Source organism: Danio aesculapii, unplaced genomic scaffold (assembly GCF_903798145.1).
Source record: "Danio aesculapii unplaced genomic scaffold, fDanAes4.1, whole genome shotgun sequence".
Taxonomy (NCBI): domain Eukaryota; kingdom Metazoa; phylum Chordata; class Actinopteri; order Cypriniformes; family Danionidae; genus Danio; species Danio aesculapii.
Genome location: NW_026613802.1, coordinates 913 through 14,716, shown reverse-complemented (window position 1 = coordinate 14,716; position 13,804 = coordinate 913). Strand labels below are relative to the sequence as shown.

The 13,804-nt window shown below is 37.3% G+C and overlaps 1 protein-coding gene across 1 annotated transcript in view; it reads right to left on the bottom strand.

Annotated features, from left to right (window-relative positions):
* Positions 1-13,021, bottom strand: part of LOC130220413 (plectin-like) — a 29,360-nt gene extending 16,339 nt beyond the window's left edge. The window contains 5 exon segments of the mRNA XM_056452706.1: positions 1,706-1,789; positions 1,981-2,337; positions 5,599-5,737; positions 8,789-8,964; positions 12,789-13,021. Coding sequence (XP_056308681.1) covers positions 1,706-1,789; positions 1,981-2,337; positions 5,599-5,737; positions 8,789-8,964; positions 12,789-12,983 — 951 coding nt within the window. The 5' untranslated portion in view covers positions 12,984-13,021.
* Between the last annotated feature and the right edge of the window lie 783 nt (positions 13,022-13,804).

Genomic DNA, 13,804 nt, shown 5'->3' with positions numbered 1-13,804 from the left:
ATAGAGTAAATGGCTGGCTTTCCTCCACAATGACAATATAATTATCTATAATTGAACATTTACATAATTCTAGAGGTTATACATCATTGTGAAAATATGCTTGGCAACCTTTTATTATATTTTACTTTATACTTATTTTATTTATGTATTGTTTATTTATTATTTTATTTGATTATTTTCATATTTTTATATATGTATGTATAAAGATATACATGTGTGGAATGGATGTATTTGCCTATATACGTATATATGTATGTATATATGAATATTGATGTATATATGTATTATTATTTTAGATTTGTTTGTTTTGTTCCCACTGGTTATATGTTCCTAAAAAGTCAATAAAAACTAAGTAAAAAAAAATCTTACTCTCCTAGATAGAAACAAACATTTTAATGAACAGTTTTGAATAATAACACAAATTATGTCAAGTTATCTGTTTTTTTTTTTTTCTTTGGCATGTCAATATTCTTCTCTCATTCATTTGTCTAACATGTTTAGGATACACCAAGAAATGAGTAATTATTTGTCAACTCTGTTACTGTGATTATTTCAGTGAATTTCGCATTCACTTTTTGAAAACAGTAATATAATTTAAATACATAACATTGTGTTTTAGACACACCATGTGGTGTCTAGTTTGAGGTTAGCATCTAAAGCAGATAGACTAACTCTGTTAGTGGTTTAAAAAGTTCAACAATAAGTTAAACAACAATTAGTACAGAATCAAATGTTCCTCATCACATTTAGGGTGACTTCACACCTGTAGATTGATTGTTTTGTTCTGAAAGAGGGATTAAAATTGTTACAATATTGTTCTTGGTGCAGTTCGCTTTCACATGGCAAACTTTCTAAATGGACCAAAATAGCTAAAACAAGTCACGTGCGAGTAAACTCTTCTCACAATTGTCAGAGCTTCACGGTTTATATTGGAGATTCCTGCTCAGCTGTCATACGTCCTTATTTTAATGAATGATGATGAGCAATAAGACATTATAAGCGGAAAGCCGCGCTTTAAGTTTGAATGGTGACACCCTCAGACATCGTCACCAAATATAAATCAGAGGTAAGACTCTCTCATACATATCCGTTAGCTAGAATTATGCATTATAGGCTTTACATTATAGTGAGAAATAACAGATAAACCAAGACTGCAGTTCGGCCAACGGATAAACAGCTCTCGTTAATAGTTCAGCATGCTTTCACTTTCGTATTTGACATGAAACGCACATTAACTGGTAGGAATGACCTACCCCCATCATAATTCTCTCTTCATTTAGCCGTATATGCCTATTGCATATCCATAATACACTGTGAAATAGTCGGTTTCGTTAGTTCATTGGATCGTATTGCTCTCTCACTACAATCGATTCGCTCCAGAGTTCGTTTCAATTGAACCGAAACGACCTTATTGAGGCTGTCTCAGACCGATTGTTTTGCCACAGATCCGAGCGCGATTGCTGGATGCCAAACAAACCGCGCTAACTGGGGAAACGCGTCAGTTTCCGAAACAAAACTCTAGGTGTGAAAGCACCCTTAAACATTTTGAATCATTATACTTTACTAATGGATTCAGTTTACTGTAAATTACACATTTGTTGTGTCATTCTAGTTTAAGGAAAAGGAATAGAGAAAGCTTGAAATGCAGCCGCAATTCTTGATTGAGTCATATACTGTATATAATGTCTCAGCAACCGTCTCTTACCTTAATGGTATCGATGTAGTTTTTGGCATATTTCTGACACTCGTCAACTTTCTCTTTGTTTTTCTCAATTTCTTCCAGAAGTTTCTGTAAGAGATAATGTTACAGTTTATCAAATAGTTAACACTACTGTATCATTCATTAACAAAGAGTTGTAAATACTATACGTTACATCTCGTACAGTATCGTATGCTTCAAAAACGCTGTAATATTTCCTATATTACTACAGTATATTTTAATGTGAGAACAGCTCAGGGGAAAGCAAAGCTCTTCAGTACCTTCTCCTGTGCTAGTTGTTCTTTGAGTGTCTTGCTGTCTATTATAGGCACAGCCTGGATCTTCTCCTGCCGCTGTTTAGCATCTGCAATCCAGCGGATGAGCCAGTCATAGCTCTCCCTGTAGTAGCCCAGCTGCCGGCCGAGCTGCTCGAGCTCCCGCTGCCGCAGGTCCATCTGGGCGAAGACTGCCCGCCAGCGCTCCTGCAGGCTGCCCAGCATCTGTCTGTAGTGCTCCAGCTCAGCGTCCCGCTCCGTGTGGATCTGGACCATCCGCTGGCTGACCGCTGAGGCCTTGGCCAGCTCACCCTCCATATCGTCGAACACCGGCCGCTGCTTCTCTGCGTCCGCACGCATCGTCTGAACACACACCAACCAAGCAGACTTCATCACCACACATAAATTATATAACTACATCACACAATATAGATATACAGCTGAAGAAATAAATATTATCCCTCCTGTAGAATTAGATTTTCCAACTGCTGTTTAAGACTAAGACTATTCACCAGGGTTCAGGTGTTCTCTGAAGACATGGGTTTTTAGTTGTCGTTTGAAGGATACCAGTGTGTCCACAGTCCGAGTGGGAATGAGAAGATCATTCCACCAGCGAGGAACATTGAACGTAAAGGTTTTGGAAAATGACCTATAGAATCTCAGCGAGGGCACCACAAGGCTGTGCTTCCACCCTGACTGGAGGCTCCTGGAAGGAATGTAGACCTTCAGGAGCAGGTGGAGGTAAGAGGATCCAGTGCCAGTGGCTGTCCTGCAAGCAAACATCAGTGTTTTGAACTTGATCCGAGCTTCAACAGCTAACCAATATAGTGAGATAAAGAGAAGTGTTACATGGGCTTTCTTTAGCTCATTGAAGACTAGACGAGCTGCAGCATTCTGGATCATCTGTAGAGGCTTACAAGAGCAGGATGGGAGACCAGCTAGAAGAGCATTGCAGTAGTCCAGTCTTGAAATGACAAGAGCTCGGACTAAAAGTTGAACAGATCCTGCTGCTCAACTTTTAGTCCAAGCTCTTGTCAGATGATCCAGAATGCTGCAGCTCATCTAGTCTTCAATGAGCCAAAGAGAGCCCATGTAACATCCCTCTGGTTACCAGTTGAAGCTCGGATCAAGTTTAAATCAGTGATGCTTGCTTACAGGACAGCCTCTGGCTCTGCACCCTCTTGCCTCCACCTGCTCCTGAAGGTCTACATCCCCCCTCCAGGAGCCTCCGATCAGGGTGTGAGCACTGCCTTGTGGTACCATCACTGAGAGGCTATAAGTCACTTTCCAAAACCTTTTCATTGAATTTTCCTCACTGGTGAAATGATCTTCCCATTCCCACTCTGACACACTGGTATCCTTCAAATCAGTGTTTCTCAACTGGTGGGTCGCAGGAACATTTTCAGTGTGTCACGGAGTGTGTGGTCAAAAAAACAACAAATGTTTACTTTTTTTACTTGTTTTGCTTATACCGGACTTTTATTTTGAAATGCGAGCGCAACAACTGTACCGTTTGACATGTGAAATTTCAATTAATTATAGAAACAAATATGTCGAAACGCAAGTACGACCCCGAATATGTAAAGTATGGAATTACATATACTGACGACATAAAAAGGCATAAAACCTATCACAAGAGAGCATGAAACCTTCTAAATTAAAACGACATTTAGAAACCAAACATCCCTGTTGCAAGGACAAACCTGTGGACTATTTTCAAAGACCACTTCAAGAGCTAAGGGCATCACAAGTGCATACATTTTGTTTAATGACAGCAATAAAATATTCTTTATTTGTGGATCTCTGTGATTTCCTTATGATTTATCTGTCACTACTTGTGTATGTTAACAAATAAATACAAAATAATTATAATTCCTAAAATTATATAATAGTTCCTAAAAATTGGGGTCATGTGATGACCATGTAAAAACGTGGGTCCCATGGCCAAACCAGTGGAGAACCACTGCTTTAAATGACAACTAAAAACCTATCTCTTCAGAGAACACCTGAACCCCGGTGAATAATACCAAAACCACCTCTAAGAAGCATTTTCTCTCTCTCCTTCTCTCTCTTTCTCAAAAAAAACTTCTACTCTAGCACTAAACTCCTTTAAATAACTAGCACTTCTTGTGTGTATTGCCTTGAATCGTTGAATAGCTGAATGCCTCCTCATTTGTAAGTCGCTTTGGACAAAAGTGTCTGCTAAATCAGTGGTTCCCAAACTTTTAAACCAGCGACCCCCAATGTAAGATCGTCAAGAACTCGCGACCCCCCACTACCAAAGCATATACAAACAATAAAAATAACCTTTTTAAGCTGTTCACACTATTTTAACTATATTTACTATACATTACAGGGCCTGAAATTAACATTTTTGCTTGGTAGTACTGGTGCTCCTAACTTTAAAAATTTAGCCGCACCAGCCAAAATTTAGTGGCTCCCACCAATTATCGCTATGTTACTACAAGTTTTATAAACAGATTTAATGCATTTGAAATCAACAATAATCAAAACTAACAAGCAAAAAAAATATATATGCATGCGTGAGGAAAATATGTCTCAATGAAATCCCGTTATCACAAGAAAACACATTTTTATAGCATAATTGAGTGACCAAAAGATAGACGGACGGACCGCTCACCGGCCCTGCACGCACTGCTTGACATGAATTCATGAATGAATCTGTTAATGATAACTGTGCCGTGTTCTCACGCCTGGTGTCTGATATTGCACAGATGCTTTTGACATATACCTTATTATTTGCATACGTCATTTTAATAGCAATACCTGTCTTTTCATGAGCTGCAATATTAGTTTATTCTTAGTCAGTGCAAGCCCTTTTGCGAAGGTGTACGTGGTGTTAAATTTTACATATAACTTTAACATTATCTGGCGATTAAATAAAGGATTAAACAAAATCTCTCGTGCTTAAAATGTGTAGATGTGGTAAACAGTTACCTGAAAATTCCGTCCCACAGACTTTACAGTGAATGCTTTAGTTATTATCATGGCGGACTTGAAGCCAATGAAAGTCTTTTATTCACTCTTCGAAAAATGTAGATGGTGGATTAACATTCAGCACATGATCAGTAATCAGATGTGCCATTATTTGTAGCTTTAGGTGGTTTCTAAAACTAAATCTGTCAGTGTTGTTTTCATTCTCTTATCTTCAGCGCTTTATATTTTCGCGGTTGTAGCTCCTGTCATCTGAAGACAGGAGGCGTTGACTGAGTGATTGACTGCGGATTTTAACCAATCATTCGTGTTCAGTTCTTAAAGCAGTGGGCCAATAAGAAGAGCGTGAAGGCGGGGCAAGCGTTGAAGGCTTTGTTTACTGCGGCAAGTTGTCATGAAAGTTTTAAACTGTTCCTAAAGGCTGCGTTTCAAGTACAAAGATGCATTCTGCCTGAATGTGTCCTAAATACTTTATGAATCAGTAATATCTTTTAAAAAATCTGAAAATATTAGCTTTCACTAGTAATACTGAAAAATATTTATTATAATCACTGAAAATTACACAATTTTTAAATCACTCTCGCGACCCCTTGAAACTATTCTGCGACCCCCAGTTTGAGAACCACTGTGCTAAATGACTAAATGTAAATGTATTACCCCCCACGTTACCTTGAGCTCCGAGCAGTAATTCTCCACCTCCTGTACGTTTGTAGGAACTGTGTGAACCTCACGCAGGCGATTCTCATATTTCTTCACAACATCTTCTGCCCCTTGTGTGTTGCGGATCACCACCTCTATTGTCTTAAGCCTGCAGAGGAAAGAGTTTTATACATTAATAAAGGTCCCATGAAATGAAAATAAAGTTTTTTTAGATGTTAGTATCAGTATTGTTAGTTTTTAAGATATCTATAAGCTAATGTGCTCCAAAACAGTGACAAAATTCACGTTTAGAAGATATAAAATTGATATAAACATGTAAAGCTTGTAGTTTGTTACTTTCGCTTGAATGGATCAACTTTTTTTTTCACATCACCTCATACTTCAGTTTCTCATCTAATCTTCTGACCAATCAAATGCTCTCTAGTGTCTGACATGCCCCGCCTCCTTCAAGACGCTTCACATGTACTTTTTATTTGATGTGCTTGAGCTCAACCACTCTCACTGGCAGAGCGGTGATAAAACAAAACACTATTGGTTGTTTTTTTAAAAAGGGGAGGAGCTACACTATATCGCACTGTCTCTTCATGTTTCAGTTGAGATTACATCAAACATCGAATAAAGCAGATATTTTACCTCATTATTGAAAATAAAATATCTAGCAATAGCATTGACTAACATTATATGTATTTATTATCCAGGTTGATTCAAAAACAATACCACAACTTTCGGTCTGATGTCACTCGAGTGTCTGGAGGGGGTCATACTGAACATCTATAAACTTGAAAAAAAACTCTGTTAAGTACTCCACTTTGATTAATTACCCAAGGTTCCATCATGTTTCTTTGATTAAATACAGATTATCAAAGTTGTGGTATTCTTTTTGAATCACCCTGTAGTTTAATCCAAAGTACAGCTTTACTTGCAGTTTGATTTTAAGTTGAACCAAAGTATAAAACAATATTTTACCTTTTTATTGACCTTTGTATACACTGTACCAATGTATTTTTTTCCTTGGGCAGAATAAATATTTAGATTAATATTAAATTAGACTTTTCATTTTCAAAATTATAATTTGAGAGTAATTTATCAATCAATTAAGTAAATTACAGTATTTTTTTTAGGTTGGTCGAAAGCAAGATTATACTTTGATCTGGTTAATTTGATAAAGGTTAGAAAAGATAGTTTTCTACTTTGTACTGAAGTAAAATTATATATATAGCATCTCTATTCATTCATTCATTCATTCATTCATTTTCTTTTCGGCTTAGTCCCCTTATTAATCCGGGGTCGCCACAGCAGAATGAACCGGTAGCTTATCCAGCACATGTTTTACGCAGCGGATGCCCTTCCAGCCGCAACCCATTTCTGGGAAACATTCATACACACTCATACACTACGGACAATTTAGCCTTCCCAATTCACCTGTACCGCATGTCTTTGGACTGTGGGGGAAACCGGAGCACCCAGAGGAAACCCACGCGATCGCAGGGAGAACATTCAAACTCCACACAGAAACGCCAACTGACCCAGCCACGGCTCGAAGCAGTGACCTTCTTGCTGTGAGGCGACAGCACTACATACTGCGCCACTGCATCGCCTAGTGTCTCTATATTAAACAATATTTTTACTTTGTGTGAATGTCATTTGACCACAATTAATATTTTTGATTTAAATGAACAATAATTGTATAGTTTGAACCAGAGTTAAATGACGATTCTTCTGTTGAACACATAAGAAGATATTCTGAAGAAAGCTGGAAACCTGTAACAACTGACTTCCATAGTATTTGTTTTTCCAACTATGGAAGTCAATAGTTACAGGTTTCCAGCTTTCTTCAGAATATCTTCTTATGTGTTCAGAAGAAAAATCACATAAAGGTTTGGAACCACTGATGAATCAGAAATAGTGGGTTAATTTAAATTTTTTTGCGTGAACTATTTCTTTAATATAGTTTTAATTTAGTTTTGGAAAACATATGGCAATTTTAATAGTTTAGTAAAATGTATTAGATTTTTTTTAATCACCAAGAGACCCCTGTGCCCCTCACTGAGTACGGCCACCAACACGTAATCATAGATATTAATACGAATAAAACAACATTCCGATTAAGAGTCTGCAATGTCAACAACTTCTTCCGACTATCTACTAGTCGTAATCACACTAAACAGAAATCGAATTAAAACATGTAGAGTATTCCTATTTAACTGCATTATAGAAGTGCAGTACAGACATGTAAACACCTTATTCAAACTATTCCCATTTTGTAGTACGCCGAAGGAATTTATCATTGAATGGTGACGTGAGGATATTAATCGGACTATGTGCTATAACATGAACACAGGAGCATGAAAAGAACAATCAAAAAGCAACTCATGTACACACCTTAATCATAATATTGTCATATTCAGATTAAGGGAAATAATTCGATTACTGATGTCCATGTGAACATAGTCACTAGCTATGTTTCCATCCAAAGATGCGAATTAAATTTATGCGCAAAACTGAATTATCGCATAAAAGACGTGCAAATAAAGCAGCGTTTCCATCCAGTGAGAACAAAATCGTCACTTCCTGATTAACTGGCGCCAAATATAAAAATGGAATTTGCTGTGGTATGAGAAGCTGCGTGAATCTTTTCTTTATTTAATAAATTACCCGTGCCTCAGAAAACAACCTACATGCAGTGAACATGTGGTGGCATTTGAAGGCGTGAGACGTGGAGCACAGACGCTCTTGACTCTTCTGGAGGTCATTTATAATATAATAACACTAAAACTGAAATGGTTTACGGTGTTTATAAAGACCAAAACAACATTTCAGATATTTTACAGTGTGCTCAGCCTGCTGGTTTATCCATTCACACACATTTTCATCATCACATGATCTCTTATAACAAAATCACATGACTTTTTTTAATGCACATACTGGAATTTGTTCGGTAAAAGTGTTTCCATCGTAGTTTATGCACATCTTTTTTTATCAAATAAAAACTTTAAGCGCATACGTTTTTAATGCGCATTTTGAACATTTATTAACATTAACACCATTTTTTTAATGCGCGTATCCAAAATGCGTATAAAATTGGTGGATAGAAACACAGCTACTGTCGTGTGATCCCCAACTTCTTAATTAGAGCATCATAATGCCACTGATACTGTGAAAGCGTGTATTTGTGCACAGAACTAAGAGCGTATCGTACTTCTCCAGGTAGACGGAGGACAGGCTATAGGTTTGATTCATCTTCTGCAGGGTGATGTCCAGCTCTGAGCGCAGGACTGGAGCGCTGGACTGATCTGCGGAGGACAGCACCTCCTCCGCTTTCTCAGACACTTTATCCAGGTTCTTCTTGATGCCGTCCAGCTCCACATGCAACTTCTGTTGGAGAGACACACAGAAACTCTCTGAAGAGCCGATCGAGCCAAATACACAAGCGGCACAGTCTAACACATATTACACGGTAATCAGAAGAAGAATTATATTAAAAAAAAAAAAACATTTACAGTGGAAATAAATTGATGCAGGGAGATTTTCAGTAAGAAATTGCTGTAAAACATTACTAACATCATTAGTTAATGTTAGTTATTCTATACACAAACAATGAACAATACATTTATTGATCTTTGTTCTGTGTTTATAAATGTTACGACCAACCCAGGCTCATTCTGAGAACGTAGTCCCGGGGACGTTTCTGGAGACCGCGAAATACGTAGCCGGGGGGTACATACGGCTGCATTTAATTTTTTTAAGCGAACGCTGCGGGGCGGTGTGACGCCGTTCCCTTCGGCGCTTACCGGCCTGCCGGCCGCTCGCCTCCGTGTGGAGGGCTTTCCCGCTGCAACCAGTTTGTCCGGTTAGCTCTTCGTGTACTCTGGCGGACTCGAGGCGCAGAGAGGGGCTGACCACGACGACGACGAATCAGGTAAGAAAACAAAAACAAAATTCAAGTTCGTCACAGGGTGAGAATGTGGTCAAAATCTGAAAACGTGGTAAAAATCAGACGAGGGCTTTTCTTTTTCTGGACGGCTTTTGTGAATCGTCGTTGGTTGGGTTTAGGGACGGAGGAGGGTGGGTCAGCCGATTGGCCGGTCGCACGGTCAATCATTCTGTCATCCAGGCAGACAGGCGGAAGGTCGTTCGACAGCGGCCTCTAGCGGGTTTACGCGAGAACATCGCGGGAAAAAGCGCGCATAGCGGCCTCTCGCGGACTCGCGAAAACAAAAACTGCAAAAACACGTACCTCCCGGGACGTATTTCGCGGTCTCCAGAAATGTCCCCGGGACTACGTTCTCAGAATGAGCCTGGGTTGGTTACGACCCTGGTCTAGGGTCAAGGCCGCAACATAAAAGAACACCCGACAAATAAAATGACTTTTGATGACTCTTTTGTGTAGGGTCTCTTAATTTGTCTTTTTATTTGTGTTTATCACCAAAAAAAAAGTAAAGCCAACTACCTCGGAGTGTACCCACAGAAAAATAATAAACAAAAATACACACTAACTAAACACCCAAATAAAACTAACTACACCTAATAAAATAGCAGAAATAAATACAAAATCTACACCTACCTCCCTGACTAAGAACAAAAAAACAGGTGAAAATATTTACAAAAAGAAAAGTGTGGCGTCCACCCCTACTGCCTCTTACTGTGTACAATATATTTACAATATTAACAATCACAAACAAACCAAAACAAAACAATAGGAGGGGGAAAACACGGTCAATTACACCATTACAATCATGACATGAAACTTGTCATGAATGTGTATGAGATTTTATTCATGCTTAAACAACTGTAATTAAGTGTCATTGGATTGACATTGACATTACCAAGACAACAAAACTTGACATAAACCTGTCATAAACATGATTGTCATGAAGCCATTATAAATGTGTGTTATAACAGCATCCTTAATCTTTTTTTTTTTACCTCATCTACAGTGGTACAATCGAAATTTGTCATTGAAATGTCTTTAAATATTAATGACGCTGTTACAAAAATTATGTGAAAGAGTAACGACACTTTTAATGAGGCATTTTAATGACAAATACAGTTTGTTCCACTGAAAACATGATCAGAAAAACATTCATGACACAATTATAATGCCTCATGACAGATTTATGACAAGTTTTGCTGTCTTGGTAATGTCAAGTTGTCATAAAGACAAAAACAGCTTGTGATGTATTTGTTAATGTCAAGGTGTTATAACATACAATATCACCTTTGCATTTAAAATGACATAACTGAGCTAATGACACTTAATGACAGTTGTCATAAGCATGAATAAAATCTCATTCACATTCGTGGCATATCATGATTAGAAAGGTTTCATGACAGTTTTATGAACACCTCTTTAAGTAAAGTGTAATAAAATAGATTCATTAACTAATGTTCACAAGCACAACTTTGAATTTTATCAATGCATTAGTAAATGTTGAACTATGATTAATAAATGCTAAGGGTGTAACGATTTATCGTGGTACGATTTATTGCGATGCAAAAATGTCACAATATGCATCGTGGCGTTATGACGATTTTATTACGATATGACGTCCGTTTTCTCTTATTAGTGAGCTGCTGTCACATGTGAGTTCAGATTGAACTAGCAGCAGTAACGTTGCCAGGTCAAGATGAGTGGAGTTGAAATACAGGATGGCCCATCCTCTCAAAGTCGGACGTCTGGCAACATTTCGGTATTACAGACATTGCTTTTTGACACACATACTGGGTCAAACACAACCGAAGTCTTCACCTTGTTTTACATACTTTGCTCAGCGACATGCATACCTCCCAATGGTGTTGAAAGAGTCACATACTGTGTTTACAAGGTACAATTCACCCAAAAATGTCATTTCTGTCTTCATGTAATGATGTATTCATGAGAATAAATGTTTAACAGTGTCAGCCCTACTAAAAAAAACCGCTTAAACCAGCTTAGGCTGGTTAGCTGGTTTTAGCTGGTCGACCAGCCTGGTTTTAGAGGGGTTTTGGTCATTTCCAGGCTGGTTTCCAGCCATTTCCAGCCTGGTCTTAGCTGGTCAGGCTGGAAAATGACCAGCTAAAACCAGCTTGACCAGCCAAAACCAGCTATGTCCAGCTTAAACCAGGCTGGTCAAGCTGGTTTTAGTTGGATTTAGCTCGTCCTTAGCTGGTCAGGCTGGAAATGGCTGGAAACAAGCCTGGAAATGGCCAAAACCCCTCTAAAACCAGGCTGGTCGACCAGCTAAAACCAGCCAACCAGCCTAGGCTGGTTTAAGCTGGATTTTTCAGCAGGGAGTATAACTATTCTAGCCTATATAATATTGAATATAATGCAATAGGGAATCTGATAATGACAAATGTCTGATTTTACTAGTGAATTAATGGTCTAATAATAATGTTAATGACAGATTGCACGCATATGTCTCAAACATAATAACACAACTTCAGAATTATGAATAGTTGTATTCTGATGTCATCACTTTACTGTGCATTAATGACCAGGACATATTTAAAGTCTGTTCAAGTCCATTATTCAAAGTCTATTCAAAATTTAGCATTTTAACCAACAGTAGACCTACACACAATATTATTGTTGTTTTACCATAAGTCTGAGAAATAACAATAATAACAGCCTACTCATATTCACCTTTATTTTACATCTACAGAATCGTGAGAAAATTGACTTGAATAGAATGCAATGTTTTTTATTTTTGCACCTTTACTTAAATGTTCCTTAATTTTAGTTATTTTCTTAAAGAACAACAAAAAGAAACAAAAGAAATACATTGAAAATTGTTTACTTGGTAATTTTTTAAATAAATCTTTTATTTGCATTTCAGTTTAAATTTTTATTCCCAATATCGTGATACATATCGAATCGTGAACACTATATCGTGATACACATTGTATCGTGAGCTGAGTGTATCGTTACACCCCTAATAAATGCTGTACAAGTATTGTTCATACTTAGTTCATGTTAGTGTTAGTGTGACTAAAATTGTTAGTAAATTCACAGTAACATACAATTAAACATTCGGTAGAGAGACTGAAATAGGATTGTCTATTAAAACGTCCCTTTAGTAATATTATTTGAAAAACTTTTATAGAGTGGATGCATTTTTTTCATGATTTTTTTTAAGTTGACATAGCATACTTGTATACATAAAATGAAACGTTTTTGTTGTTATTATTATTATTAGAAGTGCATGTTTCTGCCGTACCTTCTGGTCAGCAGTTTTCTGAATGCAGTCTCTGAGCGGATCTTTATCCACAGGCTGTCGGATACGAGCCACCGTTCGAGACTCACAGTCTTCGATCTGCAGACGCAGGTTTTTGATTTGGGTGATGTACGACTTGCACACAGATTCATCCTGCTCACCTGTGAAGAGAAACCCTCTGTTAGGATTACTTTCCATCAAAACTACAGCAAAATCACTTTATTTCTATCTTCATGTGCGCAGGGTTCACTAAACTACAGTCATAAAACTACATCCATTTTTGGAAATAACATTTTAATCCGTTCTCACAGCTCTTCTGTGATTTTTTTTTTCTTTTTGAAATATTTCCCAAATGATGATTAACAGAGCAAGGAAATTTTCACAGTATGTCTGATAATATTTTTTCTTCTGGAGAAAGTCTTATTTGTTTTATTTCGGCTAGAATAAAAGCAGTTTTTAATGTTTTAAAAAACATTTTAAGGTCAAAATTATTAGCCCCTTTAAGCATATTTGTTTTCGATTGTCTACAGAACAAACCACTGTTATACAATGACTTGCCTAATTAACCTAGTTAAGCCTTTAAATGTCACTTTAAGCTGTATAGAAGTGTCTTGAAAAATATCTAGTCAAATATTATTTACTGTCATCATGGCAAAGATAAAAGAAATCAATTATTAGAAATGAGTTATTAAACTATTATGTTTAGAAATGTGTTGAAAATATTCTCTCCATTAAACAGAAATTGGGGGAAAAATATTCAGGGGGGCTAATAATTCTGACTTCAACTGTCAACTTCAAACATTATATCTTTTACATGAAGTGGCTAATTCATATGAATTTGTACGAACTCATTTGTTGATTTTAGCACAATTTGCTCATCCACCAATGACGGGTGAGTTTAGGGGCGGGGTTTAGTGCCACGCCTCCTTTTTAAAATCAGACGTTTTTATAAATCATATGAATTTGCCACTAAGCTGACAAAATCTAAAATAGTTTCATTGATTGTATTTCAATGATCA